Source organism: Numenius arquata, chromosome W (assembly GCF_964106895.1).
Source record: "Numenius arquata chromosome W, bNumArq3.hap1.1, whole genome shotgun sequence".
Classification (NCBI taxonomy): domain Eukaryota; kingdom Metazoa; phylum Chordata; class Aves; order Charadriiformes; family Scolopacidae; genus Numenius; species Numenius arquata.
In genome coordinates, this window is record NC_133615.1 from 10,530,619 (window position 1) to 10,555,775 (window position 25,157).

General features: G+C 39.1%; 1 protein-coding gene across 2 annotated transcripts in view; it reads right to left on the reverse strand.

The window, feature by feature from the left end:
- LOC141476719 (uncharacterized) overlaps nucleotides 1-25,157 on the reverse strand; it is a 46,023-nt gene that overhangs the window by 16,055 nt on the left and 4,811 nt on the right. For both annotated transcript variants that reach the window (XM_074165524.1, XM_074165525.1), the window contains exons 2-8: nucleotides 20,256-20,389; nucleotides 10,532-10,647; nucleotides 7,021-7,185; nucleotides 5,817-5,995; nucleotides 5,077-5,207; nucleotides 4,136-4,250; nucleotides 3,233-3,352 (exon numbers count right to left, since the gene is read on the reverse strand). In XM_074165524.1, the coding sequence (XP_074021625.1) occupies nucleotides 3,233-3,352; nucleotides 4,136-4,250; nucleotides 5,077-5,207; nucleotides 5,817-5,995; nucleotides 7,021-7,185; nucleotides 10,532-10,647; nucleotides 20,256-20,389 (960 nt within the window). The remainder of the gene's footprint in view (nucleotides 1-3,232; nucleotides 3,353-4,135; nucleotides 4,251-5,076; nucleotides 5,208-5,816; nucleotides 5,996-7,020; nucleotides 7,186-10,531; nucleotides 10,648-20,255; nucleotides 20,390-25,157) is intronic.

Sequence of the window (25,157 nt, forward strand, 5' to 3'; positions counted from 1 at the left end):
CTCCTAAACAGGCCAAAGTCTGCCCTTCGGAAGTCCAAGGTGGCAGTTCTGCTGGCTCCCTGTCTTGCTTCTCCAAGAATTGAAAACTCTGTGATTTCATGATCACTCTGCCCAAGACGACCTTCAACCTTTACATCCCCCACCAGACCTTCTCTGTTAACAAGCAGCAGGTCCAGTAGGGCGCTTTCCCTGGTTGGCTCCCTCACCAGATGTGTTAGGAAGTTGTCTTCCACACACTCCAGGAACCTCTGGGACTGTTCCCTCTCTGCTGTGTTATATTTCCAGCAGACATCTGGGAAGTTGAAGTCCCCCACGAGAACAAGGGTGAGCGATCACGAGAGCTCTGCCAGCTGCTTATAGAATATTTCATCAACTTCTACATCCTGGTTGGGGGGTCTGTAACAAACTCCCACCATGATGTCTGCCTTATTGGCCTTCCCCTTGATTCTTACCCATAAACACTCAACACTGTCATTCACATTGTTGAGTTCTAGGCATTCAAACCTGTCTCTAACATAGAGGGCCACCCCACCACCTCTCCTTCCTTGCCTATCCCTTCTGAAAAGTTGGTAGCCATTGATCACAGCACTCCAGTTGTGTAAGTCTTCCCACCACATTTCTGTGATGGCAACTATATCATAGTTTTCCTGCTGTACAATGGCCTCCAGCTCCTCCTGTTTGTTGCCCATGCTGCGTGCATTTGTGTAGATGCACTTCAGCTGGGCTAATTGTCCTGCCACTTTTTGGGGGGGACAAGCCCTAATTCCCACCTGACCATGCTCAGACCCTTCTGTAGTTGCCAACCTATTACTACCCCCCATGTCTTTGCTACCACATGGATCACCATCCCCCACCTCCACTGAGACAATGGACTGTAAGACCTTGCTAGTACTTTTACCCACAAGCACTGGCGTGCTGCTCCCAGGCTCCTCTTTAGTAATCCTGGTTTCATCCCCATCCCCCTTCAAACCTAGTTTAAAGCCCTTTCAATGAGCCCCGCTAACTCTTGTCCCAGGATCCTTCTTCCCCTTTGGGTAAGGCTTGCCCCACCTGTTGCCAGCAGGCCTGGTGTCCTGTAGATCATCCCGTGATCAAAGAAACCAAAGTTCTGTCGGTTACACCAGCTTCGGAGCCAGGAGTTAATCCGCTGGCTGTTCCTGTTTATCCTTTCGTCAATCCCTGCAACTGGTGGGATAGAGGAGAACACTACTTGTGCTCCTGATCCCTTAACCAGCCATCCCAGGGCCCTAAAGTCTCTCTTCATTGCCCTTAGACTTCTGGTAGCTACCTCATCATTGCCCACTTGAAATATCAGTAATGGGTACTAATCCGAGGGCCGAACCAGGGTAGGGAGATTTCTCTGTATATCCTTAATCCTGGCCCCAGGGAGGCAGCTGACTTCCCTGTGGGATGGGTCTGGTCCACAAGGAGGTTGTAGAGAGGCGGGGGTTGGTCTCTTCTCCCAAGTCACAGGTGATAGGACAAGAGGAAACAGTCTCAAGTTGCACCAGGGGAGGTTCAGATTGGATATTAGGAAAATTTTTTACCCTGAAAGAGTTATTAAGAATTGGAATGGGCTGCCCAGGGAAGTGGTTGAGGCACCATCCCTGGAGGTGTTCAAAAGTTGGGTTGACATAGTGCTTAGTGACATGGTTTAGTGATGGGGTTTTTTTTATCAGAGTTAGGTTGATGGTTGGACTTGATGATCTTAAAGGTCCCTTCCAACCTAGATGATTCTATGATTCTATTTTGGTAAAGGACTATTTGGAAGTACGAGACTCTGACCCATCTTTTCTTTCTTTCCTTTTCTAGACTCCTAGACAATTTTTCAGAGAGAGAAACAGGAGAAAGCACTAGAGAAGTTGTTGATCAGCAGACCTTTTCGTGTCCAAGAGAACCAGATTAACAGAAGTTGCTGTGTCTATTGGTACCTATTCTAGGATTTTTAAAGATTCTCAAAGAGACTCCTTCAGCCCAACACACAGCCCTCAGCTTTCTTCATTGGAACAAGTGTTTGGCTACTAATAAATAGTAGGGTTGTTTCATGATCTGTGACCTGAAGACTTTGGTTCCCATAGGGTTTTGGCAAATACTTCTTTAGATGTCTCACAGAAAGAATGTAAGATCATAAAAATGAAACAGCACACAATCCCTGCAATAGCAAGGGGTCTCAATGACTCAAGAAGTGCCTTGCAGTTATTTATCACAGATATTTCATTGGACTTGCCCCTTCCAGTGAGCAGGTATCTCAAGAAACTCCAGACAACATCAGTCAAAAGGATCAATCAATGAAACCCAGCTGTTACCTACTCCTTATTGTTCCCACTGAGGTCCACAGATCTGTAGTTCTCTTTCCCACAAAACTTCTCCCCTCAGAAAACAAGAGACAACTGCACAACCTAAGTATGAAGCTCCCTTTAAATGAGTCAGGGGAATTACAGAGATGAAACAGGAAGAAAAGTACCAAGGCTTCTATTCATGAAGCTGCTTTCATAGGCGCTTTTGTTTTGTGAATATTCGCTATTTCATCCCCCAGAAAATTACGTTATCATCCAAGGAGATAAAGGAATCATCTTGTTGGAATTTCGCAGTTCAATAATTAGACAATCACAGACTTAAAAATTAAAAGACTAGGTAAAATATAGATGTATTAGATCCTGAAATGTAAACATGCCACATAACAGACGTGCATTTGTGCCTACAGCAGTGTATGGCCAATATGAAATAGCCAAAGGCAAAAAATAAAAGCTCATGCACAAAAACTTTATATATGTCTCAGAATGTGGGATCAAGTTCAGCCTGAATCCAATCTATATCTGTTGAGAAGGTTGAAGAAGCATCATTCACTTTTTTTTTGTGCATTGCACAGGCTACACAAAACATACCTTATCTGTTGGTTAAAGTCTGATAATTAAAGTTACCTATTTTCGATCAGCTTGCACATTGGTATAAATGTAGACTAGACTTTGGTATCAAAGTTTAGGTACCTCAGTGTTGTGACTACAGTACTCCTGTAGGCACCATATGAGTTACTATAAAGAAAATTAACTATATTCCAGCCAAAATCAATACACTCAGCATAAAAATTTAACTTCTATTCTTTTGTCCCACAAACAAAGCTTAGGGACAGGCTAAAGCATTTAGAGATCAGGGGTTTGTTAGATTTTTTTCAAAACTTTTGTTGTACTGTGTGCTAAGAAGAACAGTATCATTTCTTAAGAATGGAACTCACCGAGAATGAGAGCGACTTCTTGATTTCCGCCTTTCCCTAGATCTAGATCGTTTTTTCAGGGGACTTCTGGATCTGCGTCTGTCCTTGTGTCTTGAGAGTGATCTGTTACCAGATCTACTTCTACATGAACAATGCCAGAAGAAAAATACTTTAATATTGAAACTTCATAAAAATTAGGTCAACCAAGAGGGGAAGAAAAACCACATAAATCTTGCCTCACTACATAAAATTATACAGAGTTACATCTCAGTAACACACTGTCTACCAACATTTTTGTAAAAATGGATGCTTTAAGTTTCACCAGGTGCGCATGCTCTCCTTTGAAACAATGCACCATTTAAGTAATACTCATGTTTCATAATAACTTCCATGAATATTCTGGAAAATATAAACTCATATCATGTTAGGATAGCTGTGCTTAGTAAATCTAGTGCATAAAATCTACTATAGACAATTTCTAGCAGCTTGTAAAAATAATTAGTTACACTTTTCTTCTTTCTTCTATTGTAGAGAGCAATAAGAGACCTTATTGCCCTCTACAACTCCCTAAAAGGAGGTTGTAGAGAGGCGGGGGTCGGTCTCTTCTCCCAAGGAACAGGCGATGGGACAAGAGGAAACGGCCTCAAGTTGTGCCAGGGGAGGTTCAGGTTGGATATTAGGAAGAATTTTTACACAGAAAGGGTTATCAAGCATTGGAACAGGCTGCCCAGGGAAGTGGTTGAGGCACCATCCCTGGAGGTGTTCAAAAGACGGGTTGACATGGTGCTGGGGGACATGGTTTAGTGATGGTTTTTTTGTCAGAGTTAGATTGATGGTTGGACTAGATGATCTTGAAGGTCCCTTCCAACCTAGAAGATTCTATGATTCTATAACCTTTTAGTCCAAAATAGAAAACATACCTACCTGTGTTTTGAGCGTGATCTTTTCCTTCTAGATCGGGATTTTGAGCTAGACCTGGATTCTGAACGAGAATGGGAACGAGATCGACCGCCTTTTCTTTCACTGCTCTTTCCAGACTCTGAGAGGAAAAAACCACTTTGCAGTGTAAGCTCAGAACATTTAAAGATCCCAGTTAACAATCTGGCACAAGTGGAATGTACCACACATATAGTGCAAGGGGCCTACGCTTTGCACATCTTCCTTCTTTGCAAATATCCTTCAGAAACATCCAAGAAAGTCATTGCATATACTCGTTGAGTGCAGCCATCCTGCAGCAGTACACATAAACCAGATAATTATAAACAGCTAGCTCTGTTAGGAATGGGATTTATGTTGCTGCCACAACGCACAAGATTACAATACGTTCTGAAATGTCTGTCTAACCACTCAACCCATCAACACCTTCCTTCTTGACCTGGCATTTCAGTGTTAACATGGATCAGAGAACCAATCTGGACGAAAAAAAAGTCCATTATAATATGTTAAGTTTTATCCCAGATTCACTCTCTGATCCCATTTGCTATGAGGATGCACAGTCTTGAGTCAGCATGAAAAAGAGCATAGCACAGTGACAAAATTCATCTGCTGAAGGAATGCATAATATTGCTGCTTTCAGCAGCATGCTAGCTCCCTCTGATCATGAAACTAGAGCATTAATGGGCGCTAGAGAACAAAATAAAATATAAACATTCAGTGAGCATGTATCTGAAAATAAGATATGATGAAATAAAAAGTCAGCTTTGTTCCACTGCTTTGTTGCATAAAGACAATTTTGATTATCCTCCCCCTCCTCCGATGTTGTTCACCTTTGAGTACCCTTTTCCTCTGTTTGAAAGTGCTCTTAAAAGCATGTACCAAGGTACACACAGAACATGTCTGTTAGGTAATGAACATAATATACCTACCTGGCTCAATAGCAGCAGATATGAAAGACTGGGCTTCCCTTACTCTCTTCATCACTTCTTCCAGTTCCTTGGCAGCAGCTTGTGGTGTCATCTCAGGAGGCTTCACTATTGCATTATTGGAGTGATTTATTCTAAATTAAGGAAAAATAAAATCGTTAACTCCCAAACTCTTGAAAAGGGAAAATGAAAAACAAATAAGAAAACACCTCAACTCCCACATATGACTAAAAACTTCGAAGTTCAGCAAAACTACAGATTCTTTCTAACACTCATCTGTTCCAAGTATCTGAAATGTCTGGCTTTTATTGTTTTCAAATCTTAATACTTTAAAATAAATGCAGCACAATATTTCTGTGTTAAAATATTTTCTAGTAGAAGTCTAGAAATCTGTTTCTCTATTTCAGATCAAATCTCTACATTAAGGCCTACTAATTACATACACATCATATATAAAACTTAATTAGTACCAAGGACTTTGCAGATTCTCTCGCTGTTATTGCTTTCAGTAACTCAAGATTAGACGTAGAAATATTTTACTCAATGCCATCCATATTCTTCTTGGAGAAAGTTATGCCCAACCTTGAAATTGGAATTCATAAAAGTGTTCCAGATTACTAACAATAGATCCTTATACTGAAAAAATATTCATCACAGCAGTTTCCTGCACATCAGAGTCATAAATGTATAAGGATACTAAGAAATCTCTCATTCAATATTCATATGGATAATTAATTTCTTACTTCAGTGGCCTGTCTCCAAACATAACTCCATTAAAGGCAAGAGCTCGAGGTACAGAATTTTGGTCTGCAAATTCCACAAAAGCAAATCGCGTTGGTTGCGTCTCATCACCTGCCATTCGCACAAATTTGACTTCTCCAACTTGCTTAAAGAATTCAAGCAGCTGATCTGCTGTTGTAGTCTAGAAAGAGTCAAAGAGCTCAGCTGAAGTAAAATATATATAAAACCCACTTATCCAACATATCAGGTAATCTAAGAGCTACAGATTTTGGAAAGACATCTCACCATTATTACACAGGTAATGTTACACTTTAAGATAGAAAGGTATTTTTTTCTTCCGTTAATCTAAAGAATATATTACAATTTAAAATAGTGCAACCGCAAGCCCTGAAGTCCTACATCTGGTTAAAGAAGCCCTTGCACAGGATTTTGTACTTTTCAGGAAACTCATTTGAATTAACTGATGAGGAATTTCCTTATACACCTATGTCCAAACTATTGATTGTGAATTTTGATCAATTAAAAAAAAATTCCAAACAGTATTACAAGACTTAGCTTTTATCTGTTTTTTTTCTACTAGGTTCCAGCTTGCTTTATTTTATTCTGATCAATAGTACTTTTACACTCTAGCAGCTACTTTAGCGTTCAAAAAAACCCCAAATCAAAAACTTATATTGTTATCAGTCAAAAGCAAATTGTTTTTGCAGTTAATTCAATCAATTGCTGAAAAAACAGTTTTCTGACAGACCTAACTTTCCTGTCAGAAAAACTCAAAGGTATTTATGCTAATTTTGCAATTTCCACTATGACAAATCATTCCTTCTTACTGTACTTAAGCAACTGCACAGTGTTGTATGGAACAGCTACCATGATCTCACAACTTCTGAGGCACTGTTCAGCTAACACACAACCCAGCTGGACATTTGATCAACACACACAATCATAAGTATGTTTCTTGAATTCAGCTACAGTGCAATTTCTCTGGTATCCTAGAATGAATTTCAGAGTCTGGTCTGATCTGACTGGCAAAGGAGCATTCAGAATTTGAAATATCACTAGTAACCAATAAGAGTATTTTTTTGTTGTTATTCTGTTTAAATTCCTATTGGCATCAACGAAAACTCTTAAAATGTAAGATTATAATTCATAAATTACAATTCTGCATCTTCCATTAGTATTGCCAATAAAAAATAAAAAAACAGCTACCTGTGAATTCAAGTTTCCAACGTAGACTGTTCTTCTGATTTCATCGATTTTAGATGGGTCCACATTCCCCATAATTGGTGGCTGTGGTATTTCTCCCAATGCCGTAATGTTAGGGTCCAATGCTGCTGCTGGTATAGCCCCCAAAGTGCCAAGTGAAACACCAAGCTGGAAAACACAAAAATAGAATATGCTTTGCAACCAAGCACTGGTGGGATATACTTCATTTGTTAATATTTGTGCGCCTTGTGCATTTCTGTAAAAATATATCTAATATAATATAGGCAAGATTTTAAATTGTACGGTCCCAGCTGAGTACTGTATTAGGTTTGTGTGACAAGGTTTTGGTAGCGGAGGAGGGGGCTACAGGGGTGGCTTCTGTGAGGAGATGCCAGAAGCTGCCCCCATGTCAGACTGAGCCAGATCCAGCCAGATCCAAGATGGACCCACAGCTGGCCAAGGCCGAGCCAATCAGTGGTAGCGCCTCTGCGATAACAAATTTTTAAAGGGGGAAAAAACTGCTGCGCAACAGCAACCAGGAGAGAATATGTGAGAGAAAAAAACCTCAGTGCACACCAAGGTCAGTGAAGAAGGAGGGGGAGGAGGTGCTCCAGGCACCAGAGCAGAGATACCCCTGCAGCTTTGTGGTAAAGACTGTGGTGAGGCCAGGCTGTCCCCCTGCAGCCTATGGAGGTCCACAGTGGAGCAGATATCCACCTCCAGCCTATGAAGGACACCATGCTGGAGCAGATGGATGTGTCCTGAAGGAGGTTGTTGACCCCATGGAGAGCCTGTGCTGGAGCAGGCTCCTGGCAGGACCTGTAAACCCATGGAGAGAGGAGCCCACACTAGAGCAGGTTTGCTGGCAGGACTTGTGACCCTGTGGGGGACCCACACTGGAGCAGTCTGTTCCTGAAGGATTGCACCCCATGGAAGGGACACATGGATGGGACCCACACTGGAGCAGTTCATGAAGGACTGTCTCCTGTGGGAGGGACTCCACGCAGGAGCAGGGGAAGAGTGTGAGGAGGAAAGTGCGGCAGAGACAACATGTGATGAACTGACCGCAACCCCCATTCGCTGTCCCCCTGCACCGCTCGGGGGGAGGGAAAAAAATTTTTTTTTGCCACAACAAGAATTATAAGTGGATAAGGAATTGCTGAGGCCTCGCCCAGCAAGGGCAGAAGGGAATCTGCAGTGCCCAGGGCCAACGTGTTCCATAACAGACATCAGTCCACTGAAGGGACAGATAAGGTCCCTTTTGGGCAAACATATCATGAAACTCAAAGGATATTTAGTCTAAGATCTTTCCCTACAAATACAGTCCCTTCCTAGAGAATGAGAACAATATAACTCTCATTTTTAGAATTGGGAATTGAAATTTCTCCTGGGGAATGTTATTAAAAAAAGTCACTTAAAAATCACTACTAAATTGGTTTGCTGAGCTCCTGGTTTGAATTTTATTTTCCCCACCCAAAAGAGCAACTGCCTTTCCAGCAAAGTTTCTAAGAAGTGTTAGAAATTCTCAACAAGCCACCAAAAATTATTTTTCATTCACAACAACCCCCTGCAGCGCTACAGGCTTGGGGCAGAGTGGCTGGAAAGCTGCCCAGCAGAAAAGGACCTGGGGGTGTTGGTGGACAGCCGGCTGAACATGAGCCAGCAGTGTGCCCAGGTGGCCAAGAAGGCCAACAGCATCCTGGCCTGTGTCAGGAACAGTGTGGTGAGTAGGACTCAGGAGGTGATTGTCGCCCTTTATTTGGCACTGGTGAGGCCCCACCTCGAGTGCTGCGTTCAGTTTTGGGCCCCTCATAATGAAAAAAGACATTGAGCTGCTGGAGCGAGTCCAAAGAGCAACAAAGCTGGTGAGGGGTCTAGAGAACAAGCCCTATGAGGAGAGGCTGAGGGAACTGGGCGTGTTTAGTCTGGAGAAGAGGAGGCTGAGGGGAGACCTCATTGCCCTCTACAACTACCTGAAAGGAGGCTGTAGCAAGGTGGGGGTCGGTCTCTTCTCCCAAGGAACAAGCAATAGGACAAGAGGAAATGACCTCAAGTTGCGCCAGGGGAGGTTTAGACTGGATAGTGCGAAAAATTTCTTCACCAAAAGGGTTGTCAAGCATTGGAACAGGCTGCCCAGGGAAGTGGTTGAGTCACCATCCCCGGAGGTATTTAAAAGATGGGAATATGTAGTGCTTAGGGACATGGTTTAGTGGTAGACTTGGCAGTGTTAGGTTAACGGTTGGACTCGATCTTAAAGATCTTTTCCAACCTAAACGATTCTATGATTATTTATGCTTTATTAGCAGCAATTATGCTTCAAAACTGCGAGTAAGCACATTTTTAAAATCAAATGCCTAAACTATTACTTCACATATCAATGAGGGCAGTATCACCCCTTTTAAGACACACAAAAAAAGCCAACACTCTTGTGAACTAAATATTATTTTCCAAGTCATGCAATGTCTCTTATACAATGACAATTATGAACCATAAACAGAATTAGCCTAAACCTCTAACTGGTGACTTCGGTCCCACTGTTTCGTTATATAACATTGTACACTCTAAAACAGCTATTGGAGCACAAGCTTCAAAAAGGATGCTGAGCTTTGTGCACGTTTTTGAAATAGTGCAGAAATCAAATTTGGTTAAAGCAATGTTTATGGAAGGAAGGAAAGAAGGAAGACACTAAATACATTCATTTCTTTTAGGATGCTGATCAGTATCAGCTAAGAATATGAGAGTGGAAATAATGTTTCTAGCAGTGGAGAGAGATGAGGAATCATTTAAGGACAGATAAGTTTGGGAATCTGCAGGACACCCCTAACACAAGTCAAAAATCCAGGATGGTACCAATAACAACATCAATACACACACTGCTGCAATATGCTTGGAAGACTGAGGACTTTCATCTTCAAATAACATGGGGTTAGTGACATTAAGCTCAATTTTTTTTAAGTAGGATTTACTATTTCCAGAATTCTCCCTGAATAGGGCACAGCAGCCTGCTGATGTCAAGAAAGACTTATGGAGGCAAAAGGGAACTGAGCAGAAGCAGCTAGCTCCTATGTTTTTTGCAGTGAAAACATTGTTAGGCTAACAGTTAAAACCCCTATCATAGAGATATCAAGTAAAAGCACTCTAATGCAGCATTTTAATATTCCGAAGAACTGTGTCAATTTAACTATTATGTTTTAACTAATTTTTAGAAGGTGGATAGCATTGCCACTAGATCAAATTAATGGGTCTAGGGGAGGGACAACAATTAAAATGGACACAACCAAAACCAGTATGTACCCACTATTTTGCAAAACAAGAATCTGAAAGAAACACCCAGGAAAGGTAGTGCATGGACATCTTGTGATCTACCCTCAAAAGAGGCATCACAGCTAATTCCTCACTGATTTAGCATATAAGACAACATCCACGGATCGGATAGTTCTTGTTCTCTGAACACAGAAAGGCTACCGAGTATAGAGGAAAACCAGAAATCAAACAGGGACTGAATTTTACTTACTGTAGTCAAAGGGGTTGGTGTAGGTATAGGAAGCAATCCTGCACCAGGCATCAGGCTCGTCACAGTAGGAGCAGGCGCCAATAGAGAAAGGGCTTTGGCTTCATCTGGGATTTTACCTGAAGAAGCAAATGAAAGCATTACACAGAGTTGGAACACTACACAGATGTTACTCTTTCTATGATTTTACAATTACCCTTGCATTTAAAAAAGTAATAAATAAGAATGAATCTGTCTACCTTATCCTTACAAAGAAACAAATACGAACTTAAGTATTTCCTTTTATCCTGCTCTACTAGGAAAAACAAAAGTGAGCAAAACTTCAAAGACTAGCAATCTCATTAATGGATTACTATTTTTAAAACTGAATAATGTACACAATTATTTAACACTTTGAGCTATGGGTCACCTGTACTGGAAACTTAATGTTCATGAACCAAACGATATCAAGCATGGACGCTTTCCCAGGGCGGTGTTTTCACGGTGATCGAAAGTTGTTTTACACATGACAACCGTTCGTGTTGGCTGCATCACTAATAGCACACAGAACATCAGATACAGAAAAGAAGATCATTTTTTAAAGTTTAATCCCCAGAAATAGCAAATAACCAAATCAGTTAAAAGAATAAAAAAAAGGTATGTGCTAACTGAAATTAGTGCGCTTTTCCCCTTCTGGTGTTACCTATTTTTGATGTAAAACTAAATAAAAATAAAATAAAACCTACTGTGACTCCATACAAGACATACTACAAGTGAAGTTTGGAGGGGAGGAAGGGAGGGCAGAAAAATTCAGATTTCATGGAATCACGGAATTGTCAGAGTTGAAAGGGGACCTCTAGAGATCATCTAGTCCAACTCCCCTGCTAAAGATTTGTACTGTCTTACATTCTAGGTCACCTCAGTTTATCTGAAACTTTGATAAATTAGCTTTACATTTACTGAGATTGAAGAAAATCATAACTGATCAGCTAAGCAAGCTATATTTTCCTAAAATATGTATTTCCTACTATTTCAACCATATTGTATTCCCCAACATGCTAAAAGTTTAATATCTAATCTGAACTAAACGCAGGTTTCATTCAAAGTTAAATACAATTACACTGCTAGATGAACCCAAAAAAAAATCTTTAAAAAAATCAAAAGATGTAATAATAGTTACAAATACAATTAAATGTCTGTATTAAATTTGAAAGACAAAGGGATTTAAACTGGTACAAACATTAAACACTGAACTTTAAAACTACAGAAAGGAAGTTCTAATTATACTAGGTATCTATGATCTATTCAAAATTACTGGCGTAACTGTATGTATGCTATCCAACTGAGCCCTTTGGTACTACCCTGTGCGCTTTAATAAAGTAAATGCTTTTATTTAAACATTGTTTGAAAAGTCAAGGTATATACAAATACTGTGCCAGTGGCTTTTAATGCTTTGGTTCAAACTGTATATGTTTTAACTATAAAACCTCTAACTTCAGGATTTAAAAAGTAATGTATAAATATTGTTATCAAAAAGAAAAAAAGTTCTAAATCAAAAAGTTCCAAAACACTGTGCAAGGACTAGGTTACAGTTGGAGATGACCAAAGGACAAAAAAGATTTAAATGAAAATTAATTTATATGTAGCATGGGTGGAATAGAAGAGAGAAAAAAACAATACTTTTTTTTTTCCTCATGCTTCCTATTTAATTTTATTTAAGTTTTGAGGCGCCTTGCTCTTTAACATGTAACAAACCCCTTGATTTTGCTATCTAAAGGAGAAAAATAGGAAAATTAATAGCATTTAAGAATTAACTGTGCAATTATGTCTTCCAGGGCTTTTATAAAAACATGCATGAATCTGAGTAATTGTCACAACGTTCACCACTCTTTACAGGTCTCATTTTGAAGTCAGGCATGCAACAAGAGGTGTACCTGATTTGCCTGACTGCTCATGAGAGTCAGGTACCCTGCCTCACATCCTGCCTACTATGTAGCTAACTAAGAGGCTTTCAAATATACAGTTCCAGCAACTGTGCGTGCAAATTAAGCATACAATTATATACCACTTCTTCTGAAAATCAAAATACTTAAGTGTTTTCAAATGATTGATGAACCAGACCTTATCTTGAACAGCCAGTATCATGCAATTAACTGGATACTCATACATGTTTCTACAGAATCAACAGACATGGCTCAAGTAAATCCAATGGCAGAACTAGCTCCTTAAGTGGTGCATCTGCATTTTAATTCAGATCCTTGGTCAGTAATGTACATATGTGTATGTGTGTGTAAGCATATGTCTAACTTAAGTACACACTTACATACAGAAAATTCAATATACGCTTAACCAAATAAAATTAAGAGAAGCTTAAGGCATTTAGCCCTTTTAAATGGGAACTGAGTTATGGACATAACTAAACAGACGGGGAGTCAAGTTCAAAAAGGTACTTAAATACAATTCTAAACTTTAAGCATATGGGTCATCTTACTGAAATAATTGGAATTATTCATTTGCTCAAATGTTGCTTAAGGAATCAACTGAACGCTTTCAGTTAAGTAAACTATTATAGCAGTTCAAAAAATTAATAACATGCATATCTAAACTATAAAGTTAGCAGCATTATTTCCAGAATACTTGTGTCCCTCAACAACGTAATGTTCTATTTTAAATACAAAATCTAGTTGGTCAGTTCAACACCACAAAGATCCACTCATTTATTATATTCAAGAATGAGGAAGGGTCTATCTCTACAGACAGAACCCTGAAAATTTGCCTGTGTTTTTAGAGATACTGTCTTTTCAAAAGATCCCCCTCTAGTTTTTAAGATCAGGTCAAACTTTTTAACAATTCTATAGAAAATAAACTGTTATGGGGAGAAAAAAAAAAATCTGAAATACCTTGCAAATTTACTTCCCTGTTCTTTAGACGGTTTTGAAAAACAAATTAATATCTGCAACCAAATAACCTCACGAGTTACGGTCTTTAAGTTTTGGAGTGTTAGCTCCATGAATTTATTTATAAAAGGAATACAAGCCCACAAAGATACCACAAAACATGTGGGTAATGACATAACAAATTAGGACACTTTAGTTCAAGAATAACTTTTGGTTTTTAAACTCATGGTATTTACAAGCTGAATGGAAATGAGGTAAAGATATTTATTTTCTAATAAAGGAAACAAACAAAAATATGCCACATCTATATAACATTCTTAGAAATATTTCTTAGCAACTTATGAGCGTTTAGTAAATTAAAAATTCTATGATCATTTATTTATTTATTCTTCGCTTTGCAAAGGAATCTGGAAGCAAATGTAGATTAGCTCTGCATTGCCTAGAGATACCTTATGCTTCTTCAGAAACATACAGTTGTCCTAAATATCAGTTATAATTGTTACTTTTTTGTATCATCAAAGTATTTAAGAGCCCTAGTCAACCTAGCCAATACCAGAATCCATTTTACTAAATGCTGAATAGAAGTATCTGTTAAGCAGGTATTAATCACAGTAGTTTTATCCTGCTCCACGTGCTCAGAAGTAGTTTCTTATTCTGTACTGAAACTACATGATTAAACCCCCCCTGCCCAAAACTGCTTCAGCATTAAGTACATTTCTTTTAAAAATACTTTCTGTTCTCATCTACTCGAAACATAACTAAAGGAATTGTTATTTTCCTACTATTTAAATCAATGGAAAACGCACACTTACAAACGTGATCATGAATTGGTCAAGTTTTCAATTCTTCGTGAGGTAAGGAAGGGGGTTAGCAAAATCTCCACCTTGGACTTCCGGAGGGCAGACTTTAGCCTGTTCAGATCACTGGTTGAGAGAGTCCCCTGGGAGATAGTCCTGAAGGGCAAAGGGGTCCAGGAAGGCTGGACGCTCTTCAAGAAGGAGATCTTAAAGGCCCAGGAGCAGGCCGTCCCCATGTGTCGCAAGATAAAAGGGAAGGGAAAATGGCTGGCCTGGATGAACAAGGAGCTCTTGATGGGACTTAGGAAAAAAAGGAGGGTTTGCCACCTTTGGATGAAGGGACAGGCAACTCGGGAGGAGTACAGAGATCTTGTTAGGTTATACAGAGAAAAAATTAGGAAGGCAAAAGCCCAGCTGGAACTCAACCTGGCCATTAACATAAGGGACAACAAAAAAAGTTTTTATCATCAACAAAAAGGGAGCCAGGGAGAATCTCCATCCCTTACTGGACGTGGGGAGGAACATTGCAACCAAAGACGAGGAGAAGGCTGAGATACTTAATGCCTTCTTTGCCTCTGTCTTTAATAGTCAGCCCAGCTACCCCCAGGGTGTACAGCCGCCTGGGCTGGAAGATAAGGATGGAGAGCAGAACAACCCCCCCATAGTCCAGGAGGAAGTAGTTAATGATCTGCTTATGCACCTGGACACGCATAAGTCCATGGGGCCGGATGGGATTCACCCAAGGGTACTCAGGGAGCTGGCGGGAGAGCTCACCAAGCCTCTCTCCATTATTTATCAACAATCCTGGTCAACAGGAGAGGTACCAGATGACTAGAGGGTGGCCAATGTGACATCCATCTACAAGAAGGGCCGGAAGGAGGATCTGGGGAACTACAGGCCTGTCAGTCTGACCTCGGTACTGGGAAAGATCATGGAGAGGATCATCTTGAGTGAGCTCTCGTGGCAAGTGCGGGGCAGCTGAGGGATCAGGGCCAACCAGCATGGGTTTATGAAAGGGAGGTCCTGCTTAACCAACTTGATCTCTTTCTATGACCATGTGACCCACCTTCTGGATGTGGGGAAGGCTGTGGATGTTGTCTACCTGGACTTTGGTAAGGCCTTTGACACCATCCCCTACAGCATTCTCCTGGAGAAGCTGGAGAATCAGGGTGACTGGTCACCAGTGGTGTCCCTCAGGGCTCAGTTTTGGGGCCAGTCTTGTTTAATATCTTTATCAATGATCTGGATGAGGGGATTGAGTGCACCCTCAGTAAGTTTACAGATGACACCAAACTAGGTGGGAGTGTTGATCTGCTTGAGGGTCGGCAGGCTCTACAGAGGGACCTGGACAGGTTGGATCAATGGGCCGAGGCCAATGGGATGAGGTTTAATAAGGCCAAGTGCCAGGTCCTGCATTTCAGTCACAACAACCCCAGGCAGCGCTACAGGCTGGGGGCAGAGTGGCTGGAAAGCTGCCCAGCAGAAAAGGACCTGGGGGTGTTGGTGGACAGCCGGCTGAACATGAGCCAGCAGTGTGCCCAGGTGGCCAAGAAGGCCAACAGCATCCTGGCCTGTATCAGGAACAGTGTGGCCAGCAGTAGGGCAGTGATGGTGCCTCTGGACTGGGCACTGGTGAGGCCTCACCTCGAGTGCTGTGTTCAGTTCTGGGCCCCTCACTACAGGAAGGACATTGAGCTGCTGGAGCGTGTCCAGAGGAGAGCCACCAAGCTGGTGAGGGGTCTAGAGAACAAGTCATATGAGGAGAGGCTGAGGGAACTGGGCATGTTTAGTTTGGAGAAGAGGAGGCTGAGGGGAGACCTCATTGCCCTCTACAATGAGAGAGGTGGGTGTTGGCCTCTTCTCCCAAGGGAATAATGGCAGGACCAGAGGAAATGGTCTGAAGTTGGGGCAGGGGAGGTTTAGATTAGATATCAGGAAGAATGACTTTACTGAGAGAGTGGTCAGGCACTGGATCAGCCTGCCCAGGGAGGTGGTGGAGTCGCCATCCCTGGAGGTATTTAAGAAACGTGTAGACGTGGCACTTCAGGGCATGCTCTAGTAGCCAAGATTGTGGGGGTCTTTTGTGTGTGTATGGTTGGACTCTGTGATCTCAGAGGTCCTTTCCAACCATGAAGATTCTGTGAAATAAAGTAATTTGTGTGATCCAATTCATGATTCTTATTGGATTTAGCAGCAGAGATTAAAGAGATTACAACTATTAGCAATTACCTCAACTCGCACAGCTAAATCCAACAGAAATCACAAAGCAAAGCTCCTTCCCAGCTGCAGTTCACAGCCTGGTACATTACCAGAGCGAAACCAAGAGATGAGAACCTTCTCAATCACTCCAGCATGAACTGCCAGGTCTTCTGAGATCAAGAGATAACACTTTTTTTTTTTTTTAAAAACTCTTCTTGAAATAATCACTAGAGCATGTAGAAGTGCAATACACACATACACAGAACTTTTCAATTTTCCCACAAATAACTGTTAAAAGACAACGTGTCTCACATAACACATTCCAACCAAAACGTCAGGCTGCATTTGTACTTATGAGTGGTAAACAGTTTTTTTCTAAAAATTACAGAAACAAAAGGATGAAATCTTCCTGCTGCTAACCTCATTGGAGCAAGGTTTCATCAGAAGCAAAGATCTCATGACATTCAGTATTCATGAGAGTTCAATACCAGAAATTATTTTAAACTCTTCACATTAGACATAAACAGAAAGCCTTCTTTTAAACAGACCATGCAACCTAAAATATTACGCTGCTGAAAAGAGGAAAAATAGCAGAGAAAGATCACGATTTTACTTTGTAAAGTTAATTTCTCTATGTCATGTTCTAAGATAAGCTCATAAAGCATAATATATGAAAGAATGCGTCTTAAAACTGATATATTTTTCACTATTCCAGTCTGACACAATGCACTCATCTGTTGAATTTAGATGCTTAAATGTATCACAAACCAAATTTATCCATAATTCACAGCATAAAACTTAGTTAATCATATTCTAAATTCTGTGTATACCATCCACAAGCAGCTTCAGGTCAACTTAAAGGGTTCACAGTGTTTCATTTTGAAGAAACATTTTTTCAGACTGAATTACCAGTTCACAAGTACAAGGGAAAGAGATTTAACAGGACAAATCAAAAAAAAAAAAAGGGGGGGGGGAATAAAATAAAAATAAAAGAAACAAAGGAAAAAAAGCAAAATAAAATAAGAACAGAGACAGGGCGTCCATCTTCAGCAGGCCAGACTTCGATCTCATTTCCCCCATGAAGGTTTCACTTGGCGGCAGGTTTAGTGGCATGGCAAACAATGCCTGACTCAGGCAAGTGTAACAGGTCTGCCTTGGCCAGTCTAGTCATCTAATAATGCACAAATATCACACAGAAAAAAACATACAAAACCAAATTAATAGTCAAAATCCATCTACTAGACAATGTGGACATAAAATTTAGAATGGTTAGGGTGGCATCTGTGTCTTTCAGCCTTTGCGTTCTCAAAGTATAACATTTAAAGAAAATCCTACTGATACACACAAAGTAATATTTTGAAAACTCGATGTCATTTCATTTACATTTTTGTTAAATTGTTTATTAAATGTCACAAAATTAACATTGTTTTCATTGTGTAGTGATTCCCTCCTCATATTCCCTTGATTTACTGCTGTTTAAATATACTCAAAATTTCAGATTTTATTCTGGTTTTTAAAACCAAATTTTCAGAGTTCTGTTTTACCCCTCCTCTATGTTTGATTTGGCACATGAAACATTTTATTACTGGCACTGTTGGTCATGGATAGAACTTAACCTTCCAGTAGAATGCAGCCATTGCTACTTTTAAAGCCCATGATATACTCCACTGACTGTTAATAATGATACACAGCAAATAAAGTCTTACACTGTGGTCTCCAAAGTCATGCTTATTCCACAGAATAAATTATTCAGAAAGTTAAACCTATATGAATTAACATCTTTACAAATTAAAATTAGTGATTCTGTTAGAAAGTTACATGGAAACAGCATTCTGACTTTTAAAAAAATTTGACCTCACAACCCAATCACTTGTTCACCTAATTATGCATAAATCTCTGTGGGGAGGTCCAGAATGATCCAGAACAGTGACAATTTTTCTGTAATACATTTTCTCAGAAATGCCTAATAAGTCAGCTACAAACAGGGTTGGAACAAGATTTTTCAGAACTTTGATTTTATTCTCCTTCCACTCATTGTCTACTATCAAGAGACACAGGAAAACATAGCTTTACCTGCCTGTTGCCATATCATGTCAGGCAGTGATCTCATCACAAGAAAAACACCAGGAAGTGTTGTTCATTCATTAGGCAGCAATCTTTCCTCTCTGGCAGTACTGAACCAGTGTTAAGGTCTTTTCAATGAAGTGTAAAACTAAAATCCTGAAGAATTGTAGTCAATTAAGTGCAGTTTTTCAATAATAAGGACTCTGGTCTGATACATTTTGCCTACCCAAAGCCTCTACAAAGTTTCAAGTGGATACAGCAATATCCTCTTTGTGGTTTAAGAATAAGTTCCAAATATAAAGCCAAAAAAACCCCAAAACAAAGCATAAAAGCAACTAAAAATCTAAGCTTCAGACTTGTCAATATGCCCATATTAACAAGGCTACAAGAATAGACAGTATATTGTAGGTCATTTTAGAGTCTATGAAATTTTGGAGACTTGTCAGAGTTTGCTGGGAACACCCCAGACCATAATTATAGCAGCACTAATCTCATACTATCCAGATCATGAGGTGGCAAATATGCCAAAAAATGGTACTCTGGGACCACTGTTAACAACCTCCAAGAAGTCAACAGTATTTTTTGAATCAAAACTTGACTCTTGCAGTTACAAAAGTCCTGGTAATAGGAGATATTTCTGGACTTGCTGCAGTTTATGGATCAATCATTCTAAATATTGTTCATAGCAAAACAGCCACCACGTTCAAAGTGAAGTTAGCTCCACTCCACCAGCTGGAACATTTCCACTCCAAAGAGGCAAAATGTCCAGATCCAAATTGGCAGATGCTCAATTCCCACAATGATCCCAATGAAGTCAATGGGGCTCTGCCTAACTCCAGCGATCTGCCTACAGTAGAGCCATGCTTCAGAGAACTGTATTCAGATCTGGGATGGTATACTAACAATAAGAACTACCTTGTATTCAACACATCAAAAGCATGACCTCAAAGCTAGTTAAAGGAATGACTGTAAATTTAGTATTCACCAAGCATTTTATTTTATTAAGTTATAAAAATATTTTACACTAGAAGCATTCTGTACAGCTGACTGCATTTTTAAAGAGATAACTAAAATCAAAAAAGAATAACAGTATGCATAAGAAAGCCTTCTTATTGCACACAAAGTAATATTTTCCACAGGAACAAGAAACAAAAACTGAATTATTTTCTTTTATTAAACTAGTAGGTAAACATTTATATACAAACAGTAAATCACCACAAATGCAAAATATTTTAGATTAGATGAATCTAAAATGGTCAAATGCATATATCATGTCTACAAGACTGACTAGTCTAAAAAAAAAAAAATGGAAAAATAATTAGTATCTTAAAAAAAACAAACAAAAACAAAAAACACAACAAGAACAAAAAAAAAAAAACAAACCCACACACCAAGGGCAATACATTAAGATCCAAACTGCAGTGTTATCAGTGCCAGAAAATTGCCTAATCTTTTCGGTGCTCCATTGGCTTCAGTAAGAACTTTGTGTGGGAATAAGCTTGTCAACACAAACCATATTGAAGGGAATGATTTATCTTCTTTTCCCCCAAAATATGTAATAACTATGGAAAATTGAATTATCCTAATTTAAATCAACTAATTTTTTCTAATGCTGAATTTCAATTAAATCTATGTATTTGGGTTTCTTCATTCAATTTTCTTTCAAGACTTTTTTTAAAAAACAGACAAAATAAAATAACAACAGAGCACCACTTCCTTACATAGAAAGCTTAAAGCAATTAGCAGACAGGACGAAGACCAACATTACAGAAGAATGTCTAAAATACCAACCTTCTGCACAGGGTACAACTATCAAAGCTCTGTCAATAAAAACCGTGTTAGTTAGATGCTGGGCCACACCAACACTTGATGCTTCACGAAACTTAATATAACATACTTTGGAGGAAAAAGCAAGAGGTGTGTTGCTGCAAGATAAAAGGAAAAAAAACCACAATTAGCTATATTAAATAATTGCATGCATCTATTTTCAACTATTATTTCTTAATTACAAAAAAAAAAAATAATAATGTTTTACACTTCCTGGAAAAGTTACCCAAAAGACAAGAGTATAGAAATTTACTAATTTGCCTACTTACTATGTCACTAAAAAAAGCATAGCATAGTGCCTCCTGCTTTTTAATGGAAATTTACAGAAGCCAAAATCCCAAATTAACAAGGTTGATTTTCTTTACAAATCTTGCTAAACAACATTTCACTGAATTTCACTGAATTTTTAGAGTTGGAAGGGACCATAAAGATCATCTAGTCCAACTCTCCTGCTGAAGCAGGATTGCCCAGAGCATGTCAGAGCAGCACATTCACCAGTACTTTCCAAATTACGATTGTAATTACCACATTTACTCATTTCTTAAGTAAATATCTTATAGTTTATCTTTTATTCTCCAAATAATCCTTAAGAAAGTCAAACAATAAGCTCAGTCATTTTTTTAGTGGGTCCTTCAGATATTAGCCCATATTAACTGATACTCTCTTAAGCCTTCACAAAAGAAGTTTTGTTAATTCATATTAAGATAAAAGCAGTTTTTGATAGTTTTTTTAAATGTTAGGTCTTAGTTCACTAATGTAACAAAAAATCCTTTTTATCATCTGCTTTAGTTTGGCATAATGTAGCACAGGATAACACTGAAGGAGGTAGGAGGAATTCACTATTAGGCTAGAATAAGGAAAAAAATTAAAAATATGCATGTTGGGTAAATTGCTTTTCCATTAGAAAGTACACCAACAGAGATGCCAGAAAGCACAATACATAAACTTTGTAATCGTGATCAAAACCAAAAAAGTTTGCTTTAAAAAAATAATGTATTCCCCATTCAAGGTTTATACTCTTTATACAAGCAGTTTATTTCTTCATATGAAGTAAGTACCAGTGAAGCCTTCAAAGACAGAATACAATAGAATATTGCTGGAACATCAAAATACACTGCATGAACTGTTTAATCCTGACCCTCCCTCAACTAAAACACTTGTCAACTTTCTGGAAGTACCAGAAGCAGTTGAAGTTTAGCCCAATTCATCTTGTAGCCCCTCAAATTCCAAGCAGGTACTCCCAAAGTTGTTGTATGGAATTAACTAGGCTTTAGTATTTACATACAAACTCAGAAGTTTAAGATACATTATTTCATCATATTAATTGCATAAATGAACCAGGAACTTAGTCTGAGGCAGGCAAATTGGGACGTTTCTGGTTACCAGAAAGGTAAGATCTAGGTAAAACATCTAGAGAGTCAGCCAATTTCAGAATGGCAATCAGAAGCATTTATGATGGAAAATTCTGTGAAAAAGAAGACACTGAACCAGCAAAACAAACAGGGAGGGGGAGAAACATAAATATGAAAATCAACCTTATACAATTTGGAAAAACATTGCAAGATGACTACATTTCTTCTGTCCATTTAGTTTGTCTGTAGTAGATGATGTTCCACAGTTTCAAGCTTTCATGTTCAGGAAGAAAATAAACGTGTCCTGGTTTGAGCGACACAGGTATAATTTCTCTTTCAGTATTTTTACTTTTCAGTAAGGTCTCTTCTAATGCTGGGGAAAACTGTACTTTTAGAAGACTCTAGTGTCTGAATTTGTGAAAATATTTACTTTATAGCCAGCTATAGTATGTGGGATTCAAGGTCTCAGTCCGTTCAAGCCTTTCCAGGTGCAAGGATGAGGAGGAGCGAGACCTTGGCACTTGACCCAGGCTGGCCAACAGGATTATTTCATACTACGAATATCACATTCAATTCAATATACATTAGAGAGTTTGCTGCGTAGTTCTCTCTCCCTTGATGGCTGCGATCCAGAGAACTCCTTGCCCCGGTGCCAGACCCCTGAGGCCTTCCTTTCCTCCCGAAGCCGTTGTGCTCACAGTGTCTGACATTTGCTGTCCCTGCTGGGAGTGCACAGCTTCCTACTGATAGAATTGGCTCCATAAATAATTCTTATGAATTTCAACATCTATAGAGCCAGCTACAACAAGTATATTTTTAATAATATTTTCCCCCCGTATTTCCTGGATTTCAATCACAAAAGCTATCTGAAAAATATGTTAAAAAACATTAACATCAGAACACTACTGCAACAAGGCTCTAAAAAGAAGTCTTGGTACAAAGTGTTTTCTGAAGGTTAAGCTAATTATGCAATTCACTGGAGAAGTAACAAAGAGAAGAAATTCTCTTATAAGGAGACCACCTCTGCTGAAAACATATCAACGCTGCATCGAGGGAGATGATTAAGATCCAAAAGATCTAAAATTCTAAAAGGTTTCACAGTGATTGAATCCTCTCCTTTTACAAAGTGGGCCTCCTAAACTTTCCCAATAGGCTTTGTAAGAAGTCTTTCTTAAAACAGAAAAGTCCTATTCTGTTTTAATTCCTTTTGTCCCATTTTTTCTGCCAACCTTTTTTGAGGCTGAATTGAGGTGGAGTCATAGCCTTCTTCCTAGGGTTACAAAGCACTGATGCAAAAAAGCTAGTCCTACAAATCTGATTTAAGGTTACTATAATCCAGTTTCTTTAGGAAAGCAAGAAAACTCAAAAAGGAAATAAAGATCTCAATAGTATTCAGATGTTTCTGCCATTTTTGTTTTCCTTTGTAGGGAGACAGTAACATCCATCTCCCAACAGAACAACCAACAACAACATAAGAATGACCTATTAAGAAAGCTACAGTGAAAAAAAAAAAAAATCAAGTAAAAGGCTACAAAACATCCCTCTAAGGGTCCAAATTTTTTTCAGGGTGGTGGTGGAAGAGACAACAACAGAAATTAATAACCTATCAAAATAAGATGTTCTGAAATAATCGTGCAGATCACATTTAAATAAGGCTCTGTGTGTTTTATCTCAAAGGCCTTACCTATACCGCAGTCGCTGCAGGATAGAATGATGTCTAAGAAACACTCATGTGTGCTAGCCTCCAAGCAAGGCTTTCAACACCCAATGCAGACAGTTTGTGCCTCCCTGCTTTCAAACAATTAATTCTGCAAAAATTCAATTGTTACTCAATAAAGCTTTTCAATATTTAACTGTTCAAAAATCCTCTTATAGCCACATTTGAAGGCTTATTGCTACAAATGTAATTTTGAAAGTTTCAAAGAAACACAGACTTTAACTAGGTGACAAGCGTAATGCAAAAGCACGACTGGGACTAAGAATCTGATTACAGACATCACTGGCCTCCTAGCGTGCCAAAAAACAATTCTAAGCTATATGAGCAGTTGACATACTCAAGTACATGCCCAAGGCAAAAGACCTGTCACACCCTGCAAACCAGCTTCAGATTTCAACTGTACTGCAAACTGAAAGTGATCTATAAAGACTGGTCTCAGTCTTGTTCCGAACTGTGAGAAAAAGAAGCCATACTTTGTCTTCGCACAAAAGTCTACTTAAACAGCCAACAGAAAGGTACCAAATTAATATTTTCTTGAACAACACATTTTGTAAGTTTAAGTGTAAGTAACTTTAGGCCGATTAAAAAAAAACCAAACAAACCACCACAAAAAAACCCAAACAAACAAAAAAAACCACACAGCAAAGAGAGAAAAGTTTCAGACAATATTCTACAAAGCACGGAATGCAGTATACCCTCCTGTCATCACCACGCAAGGATGGTTTCTCAAAGATCTTTTGCACACACAGGCTTGCAGGATGCCTCCCTCCTACCTCCTTAATGGCCTCTGTGTATTGCCACTTGAGAAAACTCAATAAGCACTGAAAGTTTTGCAAATGGCAAACTGAGGAGAGCACTTGTTAAACAGTGACAGCAATTCTCCATTCTCAACATGGGAATTCAAATGTCTAGCCAAGTCAGGACCATACACAGATATTCAAAACTTCAGGAGTTTTTCCCTCAGACTTTGAAGACAAAATATCACTGAAGCTGACAGCAAAGCCCAACTAAAGCCACCCTCTTCTACACAGAAGCGGCAAACCCACACCGAGGCCCTGACGCAATAACAACTCTTCGTACATAAACTAATTATCTTACGCAAGCTGTGACTGTAATATTATTTTCTGTTCTTGTTGACTGTTTCACTCTATCCAACCATAATTTTCCAAGTCATTTTCATATACACCTTTAACTTTTCTTTATGATATTTAAGTCTTTAGCTTCAGGAAACCTGCAATTCAGTCATCCTATTTTCCTCAAGATGTAAGCAAAAGGGAAAATACTATACATACAAGTAAATTAAAAAACCCAACAACATAGAAATTCTATTTTCTGAAAGGATTTTACAATCATCCCTAACTTTCATTTCTAAGCAGTTGGTAAAAAAAAAAAAAAGCATGCAAATTCTCTGAATATCCTTCTTCTCAAGGCTAAAGCACTGTTTATGGGACAGGGAAGAAGAGGTGATCAAAATGCTTGTCAGTAGCAATGAAATGGAATAAAAGGGGTCTTTGAGCACTGAAAGCCACCTACAGCAGTCTTTAAGAGACAAGTCTTACAACAAAAGGGTTAAAAAACTCATGAAGTCTCTGGGGCAAGTTTTTGACACCCATTTTAAACCAATACAGCAGACAGCTGCAGACATAATAACACACAAACTCAGCTAGTCTCTTTAAGATTTGATAATCAAATACAAATTCCTTAGGAGTAAAATGAGTAGATTAAAAAAAACACACCTCTTTTCCCACCTCCACATAACATACTTGTTTACTGATGCTATTCATCAAATAGGTGCTT